Genomic DNA, 22,850 nt, shown 5'->3' on the forward strand with positions numbered 1-22,850 from the left:
TGATCAGTGTTCTTCTTTGAGGTTTTATGTCAGCTGGCGTCCACGATGTTGCATTACTGCCATCTTCTGGTTTCACTCTCCATCTTGATCCATTGACAGGAGACACTGTAGCATCTCCCTCGAACTGTCTGTGCTATCCAGCTGTCCTTAGAAGACAGAATGTATGTATGTGTGTGTGTGTGTGTGTGTGTGTGTGTGATCAGCTCACTGATCAGCTGTTCAGGAACGTCTCTCTTGGCTTGAACAGACTGGATTCAGTGACTTTTGTCAAAAATGACGTTTCAGTAATCAATCAGTCAAACTCTTAATTTATGTAGGATTTTTCATACATAATAAAATGCAACACAAAGTGCTTTACAACATTTAAAACACTATAATGAAAACAGAACAACAGAGAAAACCCATCCCTCCCACCCTCCGTATGTAATTATACACACCCACAACTACACACACACACACACACACACACACACACACACACACACACACACACACACACACACACACACCACAGACAGTCGTGAGGCAAGGCACTGACGATCGGGGACGCCACCTTTGGGACCGTCCACACTGAGAGGAGTCATCGCAGACTATGACCACAGGGGGTGCCAGCACCCAGGCCCCTGACTCTGGCAGACAGGCAGACCCCCACACCAAGGTGAGGAGCCCCCCCATTCAGCCTGGCCGACAGGACCAGAGGACAGCACCCCCAGCAGCAGACCAGACACAACTCTGGACCCCCCTGAGGAAACACTGGAATTAAAATAGCATAAGATAGAGTGAAAGGCATGATATAAGATACGTAAAATAAATGTAACAGTTAAAAGAAGAAAAATACACAAGATAATAAATAAAGTAGATGAATTAGCGTAAAATAATACAACATATAAAACAGCAAAATAAAGGGCATCAACATAAGATAAATGATAAGAACGTAAGAATTTAAAGGTCTAGTAAAAGCCTGATTAAAAAGGTCTGTCGTTAACCTTGTTTTAAAATATCAACAGTCTCTGCAGTGCTGAGGCTCTCTGGCAGGTTGTTCCACAGGTGAGGAGCATAGTGGCTAAATGCCGCCTCACCGTGGGTTTTTGTTCTGGCTTTTGGTATGAATAAAAGGCCGGTGCTGGAGGACCTCAGGGTCCGCGAGGGCTGATATGGTAAAAGCAGGTCAGATAAGTAAGAGGGCGCAAGGCCATTAAGACATTTAAAAACTAGTAAAAGAACCTTAAAATCGATCCTGAAGCGGACAGGAAGCTAATGCAGCGACTGGAAGACTGGTGTCATGTGGGCCCACCCTCTGCTCTTCGTCAGCATGTGTGCAGCTGAGTTTTGCAGTAATTGGAGGTTTGAAATATTCTTTTTGGGAAGACCAGAGAGCAGGGCATTACAGTAATCTAAACGACAGGAAATAAAAGCATGCATTAGCACCTCTGTGCTGGCCTGAGAGAGATGATAAAAGCCTATTTTTGTTATATTTTTGATGTGTGGGATAAAAGTCAGCTCAGAGTCAAAAATCACGCCCAGGTTTTTTACAGATTGTGTTGGTTTGAAATCTTGTAGTTTTGGTAAAAGTTTCTCAGTCTGGCTTTCAGGACCTATAACTAAAACCTCTGTTTTGTCCTGGTTGAGCTGTAGGAAATTCTCTGGCATCCATGATTTGATATCTAAAATGCAGTTAAAAAGGGTATCTATTGGCCCGGTGTCATCAGGAGACACAGCAATGTACAGCTGTGCATCATCAGCGTAGCTATGGAAACTGATGCTGTGTCTCCTGATGACATCTCCAAGAAGAAGCATGTAAAGATTAAAAAGAATTGGACCTAAAATTGAGCCTTGGGGGACCTCACACCTAATTTCATGAGTTCCTGAGGAACAAGTATCCACACTTACATAAAAACATCTGTCTGAGAGATAAGAGTGGAACCAGTTAAAAACAGTACCAGAGAGGCCAACCAGGTGTCTGAGTCTATTTAATAAAATGTGATGGTCTACTCTATCAAAGGCAGCGCTTGGATCCAGTTGAACCAAGACTGAGTTTTTTGTTATCTAAGTTCCACCTGATGTTGTTTAAAATCTTTAGACGTGCTGTCTCTGTGCTGTGGTTCATGCTAAAAATTCATTGATTTGGTAAAAAAAAAAAAAAAAATTTTTGTAGAATTTTTCTTAAAAAGGGTAAGTTGGATACAGGTTGGTAGTTATTAATAATGTTGGGGTCTAAATTGCTCCTCTTCAGAAGGGACTTCACCGCAGCTGTTTTAAAAGCGGTGGGGAAGACGCCCGTCTGAAGGGAGCAATTCGTAATGTTTAAAAGCTGTTCCTCGAAGAATCCATAAAATGATTTTAAAAGTGATGTGGGAATTGGATCTAAAAGGCAAGTTGTTGGGTTTAATTGTGAGAAAATTCGACCAAGTGTCCTCGCTTCAACCAGGGCAAAACTCTCCAGTGTTTCATCGGGCAAGGACAACAATTCAGGTGTGCTAACAGATAAAACTTGTTGGGATAAAAGGCTGGATCTGATGTCCTTGATTTTGGTTCTGAAGTGCTCTGCAAAGTTCTCACAGAGCGTCAGATGGCATGATATGAACTTTATTAAAATTTGTGCTTGTTGAAAGATCAAAGGTGAAGAAGATGAACCAGGGGTTGTTTTTGTGGTCTATGATGAGTTTTGAGAAATGAGAAATTCTTGCCTGTTTAACTGAGTTATTGTAGATTTTGAGTTGTTGCTATAAAGTTTCGAGTTGGACTGTTAATTTTGTTTTTCTCCATCTCCTCCTTTTCTTTTGATTCTTTTGGTTGAAAGTGGAGCTACTGAGTCGAGAGTGGACTTCAGTTTGCGGTTAAATTATCAACGATAAAATCACAGGGTGCAGGTAAAATTTGCAGCCACTTCACCCCTCCTCACTGTTCTCACCGGGGCCTCCTGCTGGTTAAAACTGGTGATGTTAAAAAACACGCAGTCGTGGTCAGACACAGACAGGTCGACAACAGAGGACACACCAATGGACAGGCCATGGGTTATGACCGGGTCCAAAGTCTGTCCCCTGTTGTGAGTTGGCTGCGTGACGTGCTGCTTAAAATCTAAAAGATCTAAAAATTGTCTGGATATTGGATCCAAGGTGTCAGCAACATGTAGATTAAAATCACCAGTTATTAAAATCCTGTTATAAGAGGTGTGAATGACATGAATAAAGTCAATGAAAACTAAAGAGCTAAAAAAGGCCAAATCTTAAACATGGAAGTCCTTCATCAACACGGACGTCAGCTGGAAGTCCAGCTGAGATCAATTCAACAACACATCCAAAATACATGATATCACCATGAAATAACTTTACTGTCACTCATCAAACTCCTCATTTGTCATCACTGACATATTACGGCAGTCTGAACCAGATGGACCTTAACAAAACAAGAGTCAGAGATTTGATGAGAACCAGAATCAGAACAGATCAAATCTGACCCAACTTTAATGTGGACTTTCTGACATCAAAAGCTGCTGGAGGAAAAATTCAGATCTTTTACTCAATTACAAATAACAAAAACACTCTCAAGTATTGCATTCAAAGTGTTACTTCAGTCAAAGTACAGAAGGAATAAAATGCTTCAAAATAAAAGCACTCATGCTGCAGAACACTTTCTATATTACTGAATCATTGTTATTGATGCATCATGAAGGAGGAGGGACTGTGGTGTTGTTTCAGTTTGTAGAGCTCAATGAAGCTTCAGTGAAAACTTTCTACAGGTGTTTTCTTCTCGCTTTTGTGTTACAACGATGAGAAAAGTCTGGTGTTGTGGTCATGAGCAGAACTTCAGAGGGCACTTTATGCACGAAGGCTGGATGCTGCTTTTTCACAGCAACATCCAAATTAATCAGAAAATTAACTGCAACTCTCCATCATTCCTCAAGGAGCAACAGAGAGCAAGAGAGAAAATTCAACTGAAATCAGAGTTCATCAACACTCATGTTGTCACAAACAGCTCTAATCTGCAGAGGCACGCTGACTTCAGAATATCTGAAAGATTTCAAAGGAAGACAAAAGAAAGTCCAGGTCCAGGTTGAAGGTTCCGGTCCAGGTCCAGGTTGAAGGTTCAGGTCCAGGTTGAAGGTTCAGGTCCAGGTCCAGGTTGAAGGTTCAGGTCCAGGTTGAAGGTTCAGGTCCAGGCTGAAGGTTCAGGTCCAGGTTGAAGGTTCAGGTCCAGGCTTCAGGTGGAGGAGGTGTGAGAGTGAGGAGCAGAAGGAGTGGAGGAGTCTCAGTGTGTCTGCAGAGACTGTGTAGAAGGACAGAGCAGCAGCAGAGCAGTCCACATACACTGATGATACTCTGTCACATCCACAGGAACACACAGGGAGGATGCTGGACTTGACATTGTGTCTGACAGTGGAGCTGATCTCAGAGCAGTTCACACTGCAGCACTGACAGTCATCTCCACTTGTTGGGATTCCTCTGTCAGTCACTGCTGGATGAAGCTCTCCTCTCCACTCGACCTCCCAGTAACATGGCCCAGTCAGAGCCTCTCCACACACAAGCTGCTGCTGCTGCTGCTGCTGCTGCTTCAACCTCTCTGGATCATCAGGACACAGCTGATCGGCTCTCGGCCAATTCTCATCGCTCTCACTCTGGCTAACGCATCTTCCATCTGATGAGAGAAGAAGACAGACAACAGAAGTCATCAGTCAGAGTTCACAGAGACTCCTTCATCAGCTGGCTGTCAGTGATGCAGCACATCCAGTATAAAGAGCAGCAGGGACTTCAGTCCTGTTCAGACCACAAGTGGAGCGGCTGTGTAGCGTAGCCAGCTTCCTCTCAGCTCTCATGTTAACGTGTTGGAGTGAACACGCTGAGCTGGAAGCTCTCACACCTGCAGAGACTTTGGCCATCAAGTCTGTTCACTCTGCACATTTCACTCAAGTACACAGTGGAAATAAAGTGCAGAGAGTCCCTGAATGCATCATGACTGCACAAACACAGATATTCACTGTTCACTGGAATGATGGATTTACTGCTGTTAGGGTTTTATTGTAGTTGAAATATTACAGGACAAATATGTAAATATAGAGTTGGTTGTGTTTAGTACAACACTGCTGAGACCAGCATGGACTGACTCCAACCCTCTACTGACCTCAGAGTCTTCAGGCTACAGTCTGGACTCTTCATCAGATCACACAGAGGCTTCACTACTGAATCCTGCAGGTAGTTTCGTCTCAGGTCCAGCTCTGTCAGATGGGAGGGGTTGGACTTCAGAACTGAGACCAGAGAAGCACAGCTGATCTCTGACAACCTGCAGCGAACCAACCTGAATAAAGAATAAATGATGAAGATTAAAATCCATTTCTAATACAATCAGATGTGTTCAGGTTGTAAATGTGGAGCTCAACATTACTCTGTCCTCATCAATCAGCTTCTCCCTAAAATGAGCATCTGGAAATATGCTTTCATCTGTGTGTGTGTGTGTGTGTGTGTGTGTGTGTGTGTGTGTGTGTGTGTGTTGTGAAGGATCAATACCAATCAACAACTAACAGTGGACATTTTCTACACTTTCTTCAACAAGCACAAATCTTTGTGACTGCAGACTAAATTTACTTCAACAAACATGAAAACATGAACAAAAGCTAATTTACAACTTTACTGATGTTATGGAAAAACACAAATTAGCTTCACTTGTTAAAAAGACGTGAAATTTACAACAGTAACAGAGAGTCAAGAAACTCACCTCAGAGTCTGCAGTCTACAGTCTGGACTCTCCAGTCCAGCTGACAGCAGCTTCACTCCTGAATCCTGCAGGTCGTTGTAGCTCAGGTCCAGCTCTGTCAGATGGGAGGGGTTGGACTTCAGAGCTGAGGCCAGAGAAGCACAGCTGATCTCTGACAAACTGCAGAGACTCAACCTGAAGAATAAATGATGAAGATTAAAATCCATTTCTAATCCAACCAGATGTGTTCAGGTTGTAAATGTGGAGCTCAACATTACTCTGTCCTCATCAATGAGCTTCTCCCCAAAATGAGCAGAGTGACTTTGTCATTGTGTTATTGTGGATCATCATAATGTCAGCCTTCTACAGACATCGTCCAGATGTCAGCACAACATTCATACACCTATTCATGTCAACACACATCAATAACATGCTGCTGATCTCAGTCAAGTCTGGAATTACAGCACAACAAATATATTGATCCTTTAAACAGCTGCATCTGGAAACATGCTTTCATCTGTGTGTGTGTGTGTGTGTGTGTGTGTGTGTGTGTGTGTGTGTGTGTGTGTGTGTGTGTGTGTGTGTGTGTGTCTGATGAAGGATCAATATCAATCATCAGTCATTATTTGTGAAAACACACTGAAATCAACACAAAGCAAAGAAATATTTCTGCTTCATCAAGTAAACTTGATCCATTTCAAACAAATATTACTTCAGAGGATCTTCTGTATCCAGATGTGACCATTTAGCAAAAATCACAAACATTCATTGACTTCAACAACCAACAGTGGACAGTTTCTACACTTTCTTTAACAAGCACAAATCTTTGTGATCGCAGACTACATTTACTTCAACAATCATGAAAACATGAACAAAAGTTAATTTACAACTTTACTGATGTTATGGAAAAACACAAATTAGCTTCACTTGTTAAAAAGACATGTGAGATTTACAAAAGTAACAGAGAGTCAGTGAACTCACCTCAGAGTCTTCAGTCTACAGTCTGGACTCTCCAGTCCAGCAGACAGCAGCTTCACTCCTGAATCCTGCAGCTCATTGAAGCTCAGGTCCAGCTCTGTCAGATGGGAGGGGTTGGACTTCAGAGCTGAGGCCAGAGAAGCACAGCTGATCTCTGACAACATGCAGTTTTTCAACCTGAATAAAGAATAAATGTCACTTGAGAAGAAAATGTTCCTGCTTGAAATCATTCAATGGTTAATAACCTGTTCAGAGCTGAAGAAGCTTTACAAAGTTCAAGTTTAGAAAACGGAAACTCCAAACACCTGAAACCAACAGGATGCAGCTTCAAAACGCTCAAATCTCATTAATATTAATGACAACGTGCTGCTACTTCAATAAAGACGGAGTGACTCCACCTCTAAAACTCTGCCAACTCCACCAGTGGCTTCATCTATACAAACTCATGTTGTGCAGCCAAACACAAATAAAAACCAACAGAAACTGATTGAAGACTCCACTCAACATCCCAACGTGTCCACAGAGGACAAATACGTCAGGATGAAGTTTGAGGAAATGTGAACAAAACGCATGGACAATATTTCTGTTTGGAATAGTGGAGTCATAAAATCAAAGCATCTTCACTTTCAACTATTCAGTCAGTATAAGCATCATATAGCTTCAGAAAAGTGTTGGAAAAGAAAAGGACTGAAGATATTTGTTATTGTCTGACTGTGGAAACACAGATTATTATTTTATTAATTGGATTTAAGTATTTTTATTATCATGTATTAAAAATAACACAAAGTAGAAAATCAGATGAAATCAAGAATTATCCAGTGTCCATTTTTCTTGTTATAATCAGGTTTTAAATGTGGAGCTCATTATTGCTCTGCAACAGTCAATGGACTAAACCACAGAAGAAGAAAACAGACTTCAGCATGAAGATACTCAGTGTAGATCAGTATAATATCAGCCTCATGTCTGCAGTTTACTGTCAACACAACTTTCACATCATATTAATCCCAGCACAGAAGTGAAAAATGGTGTCTGACCTCAGAGTTTTCAGTCTGCAGTCTGGACTCTGCAGAAACTCAGACAGCAGCTTCACTGCTGAATCTTGCAGCTTGACGTTCCAGCTCAGGTCCAGCTCTGTCAGATGGGAGGGGTTGGACTTCAGAGCTGAGGCCAGAGAAGCACAGCTGATCTCTGACAACCTGCAGCGACACAACCTGAATAAAGAATAAATGATGAAGATTAAAATCCATTTCTAATCCAATCAGATGTGTTCAGGTTGTAAATGTGGAGCTCAACATTACTCTGTCCTCATCAATGAGCTTCTCCCTAAAATGAGCAGAGTGACTTTGTCATTGTGTTATTGTGGATCATCATAATGTCAGCCTTCTACAGACATCATCCAGATGTCAGCACAACATTCATACACCTATTCATGTCAACACACATCAATAACATGCTGCTGATCTCAGTCAAGTCTGGAATTACAGCACAACAAATATATTGATCCTTTAAACAGCTGCATCTGGAAACATGCTTTCATCTGTGTGTGTGTGTGTGTGTGTGTGTGTGTGTGTGTGTGTGTGTTGTGAAGGATCAATATTAATCATCAGTCATTATTTGTGAAAACACTCTGAAATCAACACAAAGCAAAGAAATATTTCTGCTTCATCAAGTAAACTTGATCCATTTCAAACAAATATTACTTCAGAGGATCTTCTGTATCCAGATGTGACCATTTAGCAAAAATCACAAACATTCATTGACTTCAACAACTAACAGTGGACATTTTCTACACTTTCTTTCACAAGCTCAAATCTTTGTGACCGCAGACTAAATTTACTTCAACAAACATGAAAACATGAACAAAAGCTAATTTACAACTTTACTGATGTTATGGAAAAACACAAATTAACTTCACTTGTTAAAAAGACGTGAGATTTACAGCAGTAACAGAGAGTCGGTAAACTCACCTCAGAGTCTTCAGTCTACAGTTTGGACTCTCCAGTCCAGCAGACAGCAGTTTCACTCCTGAATCCTGCAGGTTGAAGTTGTCACTCAGGTCCAGCTCTGTCAGATGAGAGGGGTTGGACTTCAGAGCTGAGGCCAGAGAAGCACAGCTGATCTCTGTCACACTGCAGTTTTTCAACCTGAATAAAGAATAAATGATGAAGATTAAAATCCATTTCTATTCCAATCAGATGTGTTCAGGTTGTAAATGTGGAGCTCAACATTACTCTGTCCTCATCAATGAGCTTCTCCCTAAAATGAGCAGAGTGACTTTGTCATTGTGTTATTGTGGATCATCATAATGTCAGCCTTCTACAGACATCATCCAGATGTCAGCACAACATTCATACACCTATTCATGTCAACACACATCAATAACATGCTGCTGATCTCAGTCAAGTCTGGAAGAACCATCAAATCAGACCTGTTGTTTCTTTTGTTACTTTCATTTTCTTCTGTTTCTTCTCATTCAGAATAATCCATAATATGTCCACATGCTCTTCTATATACACTCTAATTGTGTAGTCAAAATAGAAGTTTGGAGAAGAAATAGACTCAAAAGTGATCAAGAGGAGTAAATAAAAATGGCTGAATCAGCTGGGCACAACTAATCTCCATCCGCAGCGTTGCTACCAGGGGCATAAAAAGTGAAGCACACAGTACCTGGAGAGACAATGAAAGCAAGTGAATACAACGACAACAAGCAATCTGGCAATCTTAGCAGAATTGATCCGACTGGAAAAATCTAAGTGGCAGCCCGTTAGATACTGAACATTGAGAGACTGTCTGCCTGCTGGGGTTGCTGATGCAGTTTGATGTCCATTAGCATTAGCCATGGTGCTCAGCCGGATTCACGAGGCTGGACCGTTTGTCTCCTTCATTGTTAGATGTGTGAATGATTGACTATTGGTTAAGTAGCAGCTAATTGTAAATACTTGATGCAAGTTTTGATTGTTGGTTGACAAAGTGCTTTGATGTGCACAAGTCACTTTGCTATGAATGTAAATATTAGTGGTGATTATATCAACTTTTGATTGTCAATTGTTTATGGGTTTATTAACAGCACTTTATGGTAATTTTGTCATGTAATTGCACTTTTAAAATACTTTTAAATGAATTAAAAAATACGTATTTAAAAGTTAAAAATATAAATAAGCTAAAAGAAAAACTATAAATGTGAAATTTTGATGAAACTTTTTAAAAAGCCCTCCCTCAAAATACAGTAAAATTCGATTTGATACATGATGTTAACCTAAAGTTAAAACAGTCATGAGCATCAGATTTATCTGCACTTTCGTGATTAAATGTACAAATCAGGTAAAATAGCACAATTGTATTTATTTATTTTTTTTGTTCACAGGTTTTTAACCTATCCATGACCTACTACTAACCCAAACTAGCAGCTAATGGCAAAACAAATGTACGGCAAATGAAACAATGGTACTGCGAAACCAATGTGCCAGCTGAAAAATAAAAGAAAGAAAACCCAGCAAATGTTTGGTCATTGAGTGGACCCCGTTCAACTTCGGGTAGACAAATCAATCCCTTTCAAGTGGAGAATCTGCGAACTTCAACCTCCAAGAAGACAACTTGACACTAATCCACACTTGGATGTTGGATGGACTTTTATTTTGATAGGCTTTGACTTTGACAAGTGTTTGTCTGCTTCAGGAGTTCTGGACTCACAAAGATCACTTCCTGTTAGTCATTGGAGGAATGCCAGACACTGTGGAAACCTGCCTGTGAGCTATTGGTGATGTGAGTGCACAACTCCACCGGTTTACGAAGATCCACTTGCCCAGAGTTGACCAGGTCTGCGGTGGCGAGCTTTCAGCGCACTTTTACGCTGCCGGCGTGGACCGAAATGGAACGAAAATCCAAATCCGCCAGCTGATTATGGCGATACCTCCCCCTACTGCACTGCAATGCCCGTCCTGGCGTACCTCTGTGCGCCTCGGTTTACCAAAATACCAAGTGCGCTGTGCGCCTGCCTGCGCTGCACGAAAATACCACTGTGCAGGGTGGGCACCCTGTGCTGGGCTGGTGGCGGAATCGAAAATAGAGCCCATTGTGTTCAGACTGTTGAACAACAGATGTTGTGATTCGTGCTCAGACAAACGCAGAAAACAAGAGAACTAAAGGAAACTTCAAACATCTGTGATGGATTTAAATTTGGTGGATATCCACTGGACGAGAGGGAAAAACATGAACTGACCTCAGAGTCTTCAGTCTACAGTTTGGACTCTCCAGTCCAGCAGACAGCAGCCTCACTCCTGAATCCTGCAGGTAGTAGTTGCAGCTCAGCTCCAGCTCTGTCAGATGGGAGGGGTTGGACTTCAGAGCTGAGGCCAGAGAAGCACAGCTGATCTCTGTCAAACCGCAGTTACTCAACCTGAATGAAGAATAAATGATGAAGATTAAAATCCATTTCTAATCCAATCAGATGTGTTCAGGTTGTAAATGTGGAGCTCAACATTACTCTGTCCTCATCAACGAGCTTCTCCCTAAAATGAGCAGAGTGACTTTGTCATTGTGTTATTGTGGATCATCATAATGTCAGCCTTCTACAGACATCATCCAAATGTCAGCACAACATTCATACACCTATTCATGTCAACACACATCAATAACATGCTGCTGATCTCAGTCAAGTCTGGAAGAACCATCAAATCAGACCTGTTGTTTCTTTCATTTTCTTCTGTTTCTTCTCATTCAGAATAATCATGAGTCATCTAATGAAACATGCTCAGACAGGTGTGTTGCCTTTCAGACACAATGTTGGACTTTTATTTTGACAGACTTTGACTTTGATCACTGCCTGTTAGCCATTGGAGGAAGTCAGCTCAATCTGTCCACATGCTCTTCTATATACACTTTAATCCACACTGTCAATGCTATAGAGGCAACGATGGACAGAAAGAATCTGATCGCTGCACTTTTACCTTTATGTAAGCAACGTTATTTACATGGAAAAGTCTTTGATTTGTTTCTCATTAAATGTTTGATTTCCATGTATTTACAGCAGGAAAAACACACACTGCCAACAAAATGGTGATTGTGTCTCTTCTGTCTCACAGTTACAGTTTTCACTCTGTCTGTGTCACATGGTTTAAAGAGCCACAGGAAACAGGAAGTAAAGCTAACCACCACTCAAGTCATCGTTCTGCAAGTCAGAGTTGAGCTAGCTGGACAGCAGCAGCTCCCACGCTGGACTGAGAATATGACAGATGATTTCTGGAGAATTTCAAAGTGGACAATATGAAATAAAGAAGACTTTAGGACATAAATCATCATTTCAGTCAATATAAAAACTCATGGACTCATCTCCATCAACACACAGCTGACTGACTGTGAGCTTCATCCTCAATCATCTCTAGAGCTGGATCAAATGTGCACTGAGCAAAGTCAGACCATCTTCTCTTCATCTTAAATGGAACCTGGTGCCTTCTTCTACAAATCTAGACTTTTCTTATTGATGCTCCTGTTTACTGAGGAGTCAGAACACAAAGTGACATCATTTTCTGACTGAAGCATCATCACATGTTGAAGTGTCACCTCTCGCTGGTGACAGATCAGACACGACACTTCAAACACCTGCATGAGGAAATACGCTGTGTGTGTGTGTGTGTGTGTGTGTGTGTGTGTGTGTGTGTGTGTGTGTCAGAGAGAGGTTCTTTGTGTGTAAATGTACTGCATAAGTTACAGTAAAATACTGAGCTCTGAAGGTTCTCGATAAAAAGACATTATTCCTGAAAACGTGTTGAACTTCCTTCATTTTTTATGTGTATTTGTGTCTCACAGGGAACAAAAACTATAAATGTTGATTTAATTTTAAAAGACGTTGAAGCTTAAATCCTACAGTTTCCTTAAAAAAAACAATTCAAATGAAGTCCAGACTAAACTCTGAGCCAAACTGTTCAGACTGTTAAACTGTGAAAAACAGCTGTTGTGATTTGTGCTCAGACAAACGCAGAAAACAAGAGAACTGAAGGAAACTTCAAACATCTGTGATGGATTTAAATTTGGTGGATATCCACTGGACAAGAGGGAAAAACATGAACTGACCTCAGAGTCTCCAGTCTACAGTTTGGACTCTCCAGTCCAGCAGAGAGCAGCTTCACTCCTGAATCCTGCAGCTTGTTGTAGTTCAGATCCAGCTCTGTCAGATGGGAGGGGTTGGACTTCAGAGCTGAGGCCAAGACTTCACAGTGAGTCTCTGAGAGTCCACAGCCTGAAAGTCTGTGATGACAGAGAATATAAAAGTTAGAGAATAATAAAATCTGACAGTTTATTAATGTCACAAACAACATTAACATGAGCTGAACATGCTGTCGGTCGCTCAGCCTGAGCTGCTCAGCCATTGGTCACCAAAATCAATGAAGCTGATGAGGAGAAACATTCAATATATTGACTTTGAGCTGTTTTCAGGTCAGTTTGTGTCAGAGAGGATCAGATTAGGTGATCACTTCCTGTTTGATTGATGTTGTCCACAGCGTACCAACATGTCTGCTGTAATAAGTACTAAAGATTGTATTATTACAGTTTTATTGTAGTAGTTTTATCAGGTGGAGTTCAGCTGGCTGAAGCTCATGTTTTGGAACAAAGACTAAACTGAGCTTGTTGATGATGGAGATCCCTCCACTCAACTCAACCTGCTGAGCTCTCCTTCACTGGCACAATCAACCTGGAGCTCGTCCAGGAGCTGACTGTGTCATGAGCTGCTGTCTGAGTAAATCAGCTGCTCAGTACACAAAGACTGCGGCTGCACATTCAATGAAAATCACAGTGGAAATGTGTGCTGCTGTTTGCTCTGCACATCTTGCCTCTAGTGTTCCTGTGGTGACAAACAAAGTTCATCAGTTTGAACATTAAATATCTTTGAAAGGAAATACGCTGTGTGTGTGTGTGTGTGTGTGTGTGTGTGTTTCAGAGAGAGGTTCTTTGTGTGTAAATGTACTGCATAAGTTACTGTAAAATACTGAGCTCTGAAGGTTCTGGATAAAAAGACATTATTCCTGAAAACGTGTTGAACTTCCTTCATTTTTTATGTGTATTTGTGTCTAACAGGGAACAAAAACTATAAATGTTGATTTAATTTTAGAAGACGTTGAAGCTTAAATCCTACAGTTTCCTTAAAAAAAACAATTCAGAGTTTTCAGACTAAACTCTGAGCCAAACTGTTCAGACTGTTAAACTGTGAAAAACAGCTGTTGTGATTTGTGCTCAGACAAACGCAGAAAACAAGAGAACTGAAGGAAACTTCAAACATCTGTGATGGATTTAAATTTGGTGGATATCCACTGGACAAGAGGGAAAAACATGAACTGACCTCAGAGTCTCCAGTCTACAGTTTGGACTCTCCAGTCCAGCAGAGAGCAGCTTCACTCCTGAATCCTGCAGCTTGTTGTAGTTCAGGTCCAGCTCTGTCAGATGGGAGGGGTTGGACTTCAGAGCTGAGGCCAAGACTTCCCAGTGAGTCTCTGAGAGTTCACAGTCTGAAAGTCTGTGATGACAGAGAAAATAAAAGTTAGAGAATAATAAAATCTGACAGTTTATTAATGTCACAAACAACATTAACATGAGCTGAACATGCTGTCGGTCGCTCAGCCTGAGCTGCTCAGCCATTGGTCACCAAAATCAATGAAGCTGATGGGGAGAAACATTCAATATATTGACTTTGAGCTGTTTTCAGGTCAGTTTGTGTCAGAGAGGATCAGATTAGGTGATCACTTCCTGTTTGATTGATGTTGTCCACAGCGTACCAACATGTCTGCTGTAATAAGTACTAAAGATTGTATTACTACAGTTTTATTGTAGTAGTTTTATCAGGTGGAGTTCAGCTGGCTAAAGCTCATGTTTTGGAACAAGGACTAAACTGAGCTTGTTGATGATAGAGATCCCTCCACTCAACTCAACCTGCTGAGCTCTCCTTCACTGGCACGATCAACCTGGAGCTCGTCCAGGAGCTGACTGTGTCATGAGCTGCTGTCTGAGTCAATCAGCTGCTCAGTACACAAAGACTGCGGCTGCACATTCAATGAAAATCACAGTGGAAATGTGTGCTGCTGTTTGCTCTGCACATCTTGCCTCTAGTGTTACTGTGGTGACAAATAAAGTTCATCAGTTTGAACATTAAATATCTTTGAATTGAATTCACTGAATAAAAGTTGAAAAGGATTTACAAATCACTGCATTCTGTTTGATTGACATTTCATAAAGCGTTCTGACTTGTTTGGAATCAGGGTAAAACTTTGATAGTGTGAAGTTAACTGTGTAAAGTGTGTATCTTTAACACTGATGGCTTCAGCTTCACGTTGCTCAACAGTGTTGATAATCACATCTGGACTTACAGAGCCTTTCTGCAGTTCCTCACAGCTGGAATCAGTCTCCGTCGTCCCTCCTCTGTTGTGTTGTACTTCTTCAGGTCCAACTCATCCAGAACCTCCTCTGACATCTGCAGCATGTAGGCCAGAGCTGAGCAGTGGATCTCAGAGAGTTCCTTCTCTGATCTGTTCTCTGACCTCAGGAACTCTTGGATCTCCTGATGTACTGAGCGGTCGTTCATCTCCATCAGACAGTGGAAGATGTTGATGCTTCTGTCAGGAGAGATGTTTTCTCTGTTCATCTCTTTCAGGTTGTTGATGACTCTCTGGATGATCTTTGAACTGTTTTTTCTTTTACCCAGCAGACCTCCTAAGAGTCTCTGGTTGGACTCCAGAGAGAGGCCATGAAGGAAGCGAACAAACAGGTCCAGGTGACCATTTTTACTCTCAAGAGATTTCATCATGGCTCCCTTCAGGAAGACATCAAGGGTTGAATCAGTGTATTTGTCGTCTTTTAGGAAAGCCTTCAGGACCTCTGAGTTCCTGTTGGTGTAACAGTGGAACATGTAGACTGCAGCCAGAAACTCCTGAATGCTCAGATGAACAAAGCAGTAGACTGTTTTCTGGTAGATCACACACTCTCTTTTGAAGATCTCTGTACAAACTCCTGAGTACACCGAGGCCTCAGTCACATCCAGACCACACTGCTCCAGGTCTTCTTGGTAGAACATGATGTTTCCTTTCTCCAGATGTTCAAACGCCAGCCTCCCCAGCTTCACAAGAACTTTCCCATCAGCCTCCGTCAGCTCCTGTGGACTCGTCTCATGTCCCTCATCATACTTCTGCTTCTTCCTCTTTGTCTGAACCAGCAGGAAGTGTGAGTACATGTCAGTCAGGGTTTTGGGCAGCTCTCCTCTCTGGTCTGGAGTCAACATGTGCTCCAGAACTGCAGCAGTGATCCAGCAGAAGACTGGGATTTGACACATGATGTGGAGGCTCCTGGAGGTCTTGATGTGTGAGATGATTCTGCTGGACAGATCTTCATCACTAAACCTCCTCTTGAGGTACTCCTCCTTCTGGGCATCAGTGAAGCCTCGTACTTCTGTTACCCTGTCGACACATTCAGGAGGGATCTGATTGGCTGCCGCAGGTCTGGAAGTTATCCAGACGAGAGCCGAGGGAAGCAGATTCCCCTCCATGAGGTTTGTCAGCAGCACGTTGACTGATGACTTCTGTGTGACGTCAGAAACAAGCTGACTGTTGGTGAAATCCAGTGAAAGTCTGCTTTCATCCAGGCCGTCAAAGATGAACAGAAGCTTCCAGACAGCCAGCTGCTCTGCTGTCACCTTCTGTAAGGTTGGATGGAAAACATGGAGCAGCCTGAGAAGACTGTACTGCTCATCTTTGACCAGGTTCAGCTCCCTGAACGAAAGCAGAACCACCACACTGACATCTTGGTTTTCCGAGCCCTCTGCCCAGTCCAGAGTGAACTTCTGCACTGAGAAGGTTTTTCCAACGCCAGCGACGCCGTTGGTCAGGACCACTCTGATGCGTCTCTGTTGGTCAGGTAAGGCTTTAAAGATGTCCTGGACCTTGATTGGGGTCTCATGGAGGGTCTCTATCTTGGAAGTTGTCTCAAGCTGCCTCACCTCATGCTGGGTATTAAGCTCTTCACTCTGTCCCTCTGTGATGAAGAGCTCAGTGTAGATCCTGTTGAGGAGGGTTCCACTTCCTGTTTCATCACTTCCTTCAGTCACACGTTCACATCTCCTCCTCAGACTGATCTTATGTTCATCTAAAACCTCCTGAAGACCACCGTCCACTAAAAAAGAGAGAAAAGTGAGACAAAACAAAGACAATTTGACAATCTGCTGATTATTTTCATGATCAATAAAGAACAATAAAGAAGACAGAAAGAAGTGAAGGTTTATCAGTCCACTTTGAGTGAACGTCACAAATTCTCCTTTGTCTCTCTCCTCTGACTGTCGCTGTGTTTGATTGACAGCAGAGGCGACAGGCTGAGCCTCAGCAGCTCTTCATCTGAACAGATCACTGTGGCTGTTCCTTCCTCCCAGCAAGACTTCAAACTGATCCACTGATCAAATGAAGAAACACACTGCGTTTCATACAGCTGCTTCACAATGAAAGCCTCCCACTGGTTTGCCAGTGGAAAACTTTAACGTGAAGCAGCAGCAGGAAATGAACAAAGCTGGAATAAGATTAAAGGAACAGCGAACAGTAGAAAAGGCTGATACCTGAACACTCAAACAGGAGAGAGTAAACTCCAAACCACAGACGTTCACTTAGATACAACGTTTGACAGACACAAGCAACAACGTTCATTTCTTTGATTAACTGTGTTTTCTAAGTTGAGATTGCGTCTATTTGTCACTTTTCCAAGAAAAGAACATGAAATCATTGAACTCAGCAGCATATTGAAGCAACTCCCATCAGTCTCGTCTGGTCACCTTCTACTTGTTGAACCAGAAACATGTTTGTGTTTCACTGAAGCCTCTTTCACACTGGACAAAAACCCGCTAACAGCTGCTAACATCTGGCTTTTGTCTTCAAAAGGTTCAATCAGCATTCATTCCTGCTTCAAATGCCTCTGCAGTAGTTATTTATTTTATTTTTATTTATTTTGATTGACCACAGACAGTCTATAGTCACCCACGCTGTTGTTCACATCGTCCACGACACTCGACACACGCGACGGCCAATCAGCTTAATCCTCCGTCACTACGAGGGAGGCCCAGCTGCTGTTCAACCAAATCATGACTGTCTGCTGTTCTGGCTCCACAGAGGTGGAACGAGCTCCCACTGACAGCAGAAACTGTCGACATCTTCAGCCTGAAAACCCCAAAACTAAACGTGGCTCTTGAAGCAGTTCAGCGTATTTGATGAAGTTCATGTTCTCACATGTTTCTTGACATTTTTGGTTGGTGTGTTGAATGAACTGATTGTGAGTCTCCAAAAAAATGTCATGAGTTGTAGAAGGTGACAGTTTGAAGATGTGTGGATGGACAGTCTTACTTACCACACTGGGGACAGCAGGAGTCTCCAGATGAAGCAGACTGGTCCCAGTATGAGGTGATGCACTGTCTGCAGAACCAGTGTCCACAGCTGGTCGAGACTGGATCCTTCAGGACGTCCTGACACAAAGCACAGCAGGACGGCGTCTCCTCCACACAAACATGACTCCTCTTCTTCTCTCTGTAAAGACATTTCTTTGTAACTTCAACCATTTGTTGCTTGTTGTTGAAAAATATCCAGATTTGTCCGACAGTCGAGCAGCTCAGACGCTCACAGAGAACAGTGAAAGTGTTCTTACTTTTCTGTTTGAATTCAGCCTTCAGACTGTCATGAAAATGATTGTTCCTTTGATTTCAACTCTCCTGCTTTCAGAAACATTCACAAACTGCTCTCTGTCTGTCTGTCTGTCTGTCTGTCTGTCTGTCTGTCTGTCTGTCTGTCTGTCTGTCTGTCTGTCTGTCTGTCTGCCTGTCTGCCTGTCTGTCTGTCAGCCTGTCAGCCTGTCAGCCTGTCTGTCTGTCTGTCTGTCTGTCTGTCTGTCTGTCTGTCTGTCTGTCAGCCTGCCTGTCTGTCAGCCTGCCTGTCTGTCTGTCTGCCTGCCTGCCTGCCTGCCTGCCTGTCTGTCTGTCTGTCTGTCTGCCTGTCTGTCTGTCTGTCTGTCTGTCTGCCTGCCTGCCTGTCTGCCTGCCTGCCTGCCTGCCTGCCTGCCTGTCTGTCTGTCTGTCTGTCTGTCAGCCTGCCTGTCTGTCTGTCTGTCTGTCTGTCTGTCTGTCTGCCTGCCTGCCTGCCTGCCTGCCTGCCTGCCTGTCTGTCTGTCTGTCTGTCTGTCTGTCTGTCTGTCTGTCTGTCTGTCAGCCTGTCTGTCTGTCTGTCTGTCTGTCTGTCTGTCTGCCTGCCTGCCTGCCTGCCTGCCTGTCTGTCTGTCTGTCTGTCTGTCTGTCTGTCTGTCTGTCTGTCTGTCTGTCTGTCAGCCTGTCTGTCTGTCTGTCTGTCTGTCAGCCTGTCTCTCTGTCTGCCTGCCTGCCTGCCTGCCTGTCTGTCTGTCTGTCAGCCTGTCTGTCTGTCTGTCTGTCTGTCTGTCTGTCTGTCTGTCTGTCTGTCTGTCAGCCTGTCTGTCTGTCTGTCTGTCTGTCTGTCTGTCTGTCTGTCTGTCTGTCTGTCTGTCTGTCTGTCTGCCTGCCTGTCTGTCTGTCTGTCTGTCTGTCTGTCTGTCTGTCTGCCTGCCTGCCTGTCTGTCTGCCTGTCAGCCTGTCTGTCTGCCTATCAGCCTGTCTGTCTGCCTGCCTGTCTGCCTGTCTGTCTGTCTGTCTGTCTGTCTGTCTGTCTGTCTGTCTGTCTGCAGTCTGTCATTAATACAAACTCAACGCTTCCTGCAGCGACTTCACAGTAAAATCCTTCCATCAAAGAGAGCTGATCATGTCCTTTACTGTTTCACACTCACTTTGGCAGCTTAACTTGGGTCAGTTCACTTTAAACTGACATTACAAGTCTTCCTTTCTCATGCACGGATCACTTTAACACAAGGACTGTCCACGGATGTTTGCTCTTCACCTTTACCAACAATATATGATGGAGAGAAGCTGAACTCAAAGGTTCACTTACTGATGACTCAAAGTGTTCATCAAGGTGAGCAAAGCTCTTCTACAAATGACTTTTTACCACATGATGGACAATTATGACACCAACTGATTCCAGATGCATCTGCTCACAACAGCTGATCTGACCAAGAGTCAAAGCAACGAAATGTTCTGAGGACAGTTATGAGGAAGTTCATTTCACATGTGAAGCAGATTCTTTCACACTCTGAATCGTTTAAATGTTTACAGCAACTTCAACGTGAGGCCAAAAATGTCTGAACATCTTCTCCAAGTAGAAACGTTGAAATGGAGCTTCAAGAGTTTTGCTGAAGAAATAAAATCAGGTCGATCTCAGTTTGAAACACGATCTGCAGGAAGAGTTCTGCATCACCAACATGAATCTTGTAGCAGAGTATTTTGTCTTCATCCTCAATGCATCATCTTCCATCAGGTCAGTTTACAGTAAAAACAGGGTCTTACTTTGAGTCTGAGGGTCCAGGTTCATCACTGAAAGCTGGAGGAAGACCTTTGGACCGGTCGCTCTTCATGGACAGACAGCTGGACAGTGGACACTCTGCTCTCTGTCTGCTGTCCTCAGCTCTGCAAACACCAACATGTTTTTCTTTGTGTCACATGAATCCTTGATCAATTCTCTGATGAAAGCCATTTCTGAAGCTCTAAACACACAAACTGCTGCTGCTGTCCATAATGAGGAGCTGTGAAGTCTGTATCAGTCCTCTTAGATTAGATTACAGCTTTTCTAGGTGACTGACAGCTGTCACAGCTGCTAAGATGAAGATGCCACCAATCATTTCTCTTCATGTCACAACAAGTTGGTTCAATTTAGGCTGCAAAGACATTTTAGTCACATTTTTAATCTAAAAACACAAAATCAAAACAATGAAAACATGAAATCAGCAGAAGAAGCTGAAAGTGAGTCGCAGAAATGAGTTAATAGCAGTTTTCTTACTTTGAGTCTGAGGGTCCAGGGTCATTACTGAAGTGTAGAAGAAGACCTTTGGACTGGTCACTCTTCAGAGACAGACAGCTGGACACTGGAGACTCTGCTCTGTCCTCCTCTTCCTCCACACAAACACTCATCTTCTGGTCTGAAGTCAGTCTGAGAGGTGAAACAGTGACACTGACGGTGAGCTCAGAACACAAGAAGCAACAAACAAGTGAGTTCAAGACACTGACAAGACTGAGAGAACAGGAAGTAACACACACACACACACACACACACACACACACACACACACACACACACACACACACACACACACACACACACACACAGATGCAGCGTTTCTCTGGACTCTCCACAAAAGCTCAAACTTCCATCAATGTTTTCTTGAATTTCTGTGACTAGTTGGATAAAATCAGTGAAATATTTCTAATGAAATTTCTTTGAGCTTGTCAGTATTAAAGAAATCTCTCCAACAATCGTGGACCAATGTGACAAAGCAGGAGGAGGACTCGTCATGTTTTGCTGGAAGAGTTTCTGGATCGTCTGATTCTTCGCTCGCCGTGAAAAACACCTTTCAGCAGCAGCTGCCTCAGTAATATCCCACAGTAAAGGCTGACGGCCATTTCCCTGATCACCTTTAATCAGAGAACACCTGAGGGCGCGGCATCGAACACAGCTCAAAGTCCTCTGGTGACACAGGGACTCCACAGTGCCAAATTCATTCAACGTAATGAGAAAGTTGACCGTGTTGGTCGAAGAACTGACTGAGCAACACAACATTATTATTAGACCACTGCTGGAAAAAAACAGGTTTATGTTTCTATAAAATACTTTGATTGTTCCAAATAAAAACCAGTGAGGAGTAAATTCATGCTCAGAGATCAAGGACCACAGCAGCAACACTTGTCCATGAAATGAAGAGTTTAAGTGGATTCTGTCAGCATTATAAGATCACAGCAACATCAACTTCAGAGCACCGACTGAGGAACACGTGATGGGAATAAGGTTCCATGATGAACTCCACACTTGAAGTAACACCTCCTCCAGTTCATCCTGAAGGTGTGCTTCAGTGCGCTGAAGTCCAGAAAATTAAAGCCACCTTCGCTTTACTCGCTCATCAGGAAACGGCTCAGGAGCAGGAAGTGATGTCGCTGCCATAAACGATCCTCAGGTCGACGGCCACAACGTCTCTGCTGCAGGACGCAGACATTCAGCTGGAGTTTACTAAACGTGGCAGAGGGTGAGGACGGAGAGGGACTGATCCTGAGGGAGTCCACATGTTTATTCTTTGTCTGCAGAGGTTTCACTTATTAAACTCTGAGTGAACACTGACACGTTTCAGTACAAGTCTAAAATGAGCACGAACCAATTCAACCAGTTCAACACACAATCTTTAGCTCTGACTCACACGCGTGCACGCCCAGACACGTTGTGTTTATATCACTTGTGGGGACATTCCATAGACTTACATTCATTTCCTGGAGCCTTACCCTAACTCTAACCATAACCACTGTCTGCCTGTTCCTAACCCTGTACCTAATCTAACCTTACCTAACCGGAACCCTGTCCTTAGTCTGCACCCTGACATTTCATCATTTACATTAAGGGGACCTGCATTTAGTCCCCATAAGGCAGGTGAGTCCCCACAATGTGATAAATACCTGGTCACACGCAGGCACACGCACGCACACGCACACACACACACACACACACACACACACACACACACACACACACACACACATACACACGGTCAGCTGCTTGTTTTCTTGGCTTTCACTTGGTTTAATGTTTCTTCTTCAGCCAATCAGGACTTTGTGTCCACAGCTGAGTCAAACTGTTGACTCTACTTGTCTGTCCTCTACAGTCCACAGCAGAAAACTGACTCACACTTTAACAGTAAACTCATGAAAATGTTGGACTGACACTCACCCTGCCTCAGACTTCAGCTCTGCTCCGTCTGCTCTGCTCCTCTTCCTGCTCTCCTGGGTCACATGATCAGTGTTCTTCTTTGAGGTTTTATGTCAGCTGGCGTCCACGATGTTGCATTACTGCCATCTTCTGGTTTCACTCTCCATCTTGATCCATTGACAGGAGACACTGTAGCATCTCCCTCGAACTGTCTGTGCTATCCAGCTGTCCTTAGAAGACAGAATGTCCATTTTGTCCCTTGCTCTTTGTCCCCACACTCTAACATACTCTTAATGTTGTCCTCCACCCACCCTGTTTTTCCCAACTGTGCCATCTTATCTCATCTCTCATGTGCAAATCTCCTGTCGA

At 43.1% G+C, this 22,850-nt stretch overlaps 2 protein-coding genes across 2 annotated transcripts in view; both read right to left on the bottom strand.

Moving 5' to 3' along the window:
• LOC139347139 (protein NLRC3-like) overlaps positions 1 to 58 on the bottom strand; it is a 19,251-nt gene extending 19,193 nt beyond the window's left edge. Inside the window, exon 1 of the mRNA XM_070986610.1 lies at positions 1 to 58. This exon is cut by the window's left edge and continues 63 nt beyond it. The gene's annotated coding sequence lies outside the window, so the exon portion shown is untranslated.
• A 3,375-nt stretch (positions 59 to 3,433) lies between these two features.
• On the bottom strand, positions 3,434 to 22,539 carry LOC139347158 (NACHT, LRR and PYD domains-containing protein 12-like). Its single transcript, XM_070986645.1, has 14 exons — positions 22,503 to 22,539; positions 20,574 to 20,723; positions 20,084 to 20,203; positions 18,031 to 18,206; positions 17,040 to 17,057; positions 15,021 to 16,815; positions 12,736 to 12,909; positions 10,886 to 11,062; positions 8,634 to 8,810; positions 7,701 to 7,877; positions 6,670 to 6,843; positions 5,710 to 5,883; positions 5,119 to 5,292; positions 3,434 to 4,615 (listed from the first exon to the last, which is right to left on the bottom strand). The coding sequence occupies exons 2-14, from the start codon at positions 20,702 to 20,704 to the stop codon at positions 4,552 to 4,554; spliced, it is 3,531 nt and encodes a 1,176-aa protein (XP_070842746.1). The 5' UTR covers positions 20,705 to 20,723; positions 22,503 to 22,539; the 3' UTR covers positions 3,434 to 4,551.
• Positions 22,540 to 22,850: the final 311 nt, after the last annotated feature.

This window comes from Chaetodon trifascialis, chromosome 18 (genome assembly GCF_039877785.1).
Source record: "Chaetodon trifascialis isolate fChaTrf1 chromosome 18, fChaTrf1.hap1, whole genome shotgun sequence".
Classification (NCBI taxonomy): Eukaryota; Metazoa; Chordata; class Actinopteri; order Chaetodontiformes; family Chaetodontidae; genus Chaetodon; species Chaetodon trifascialis.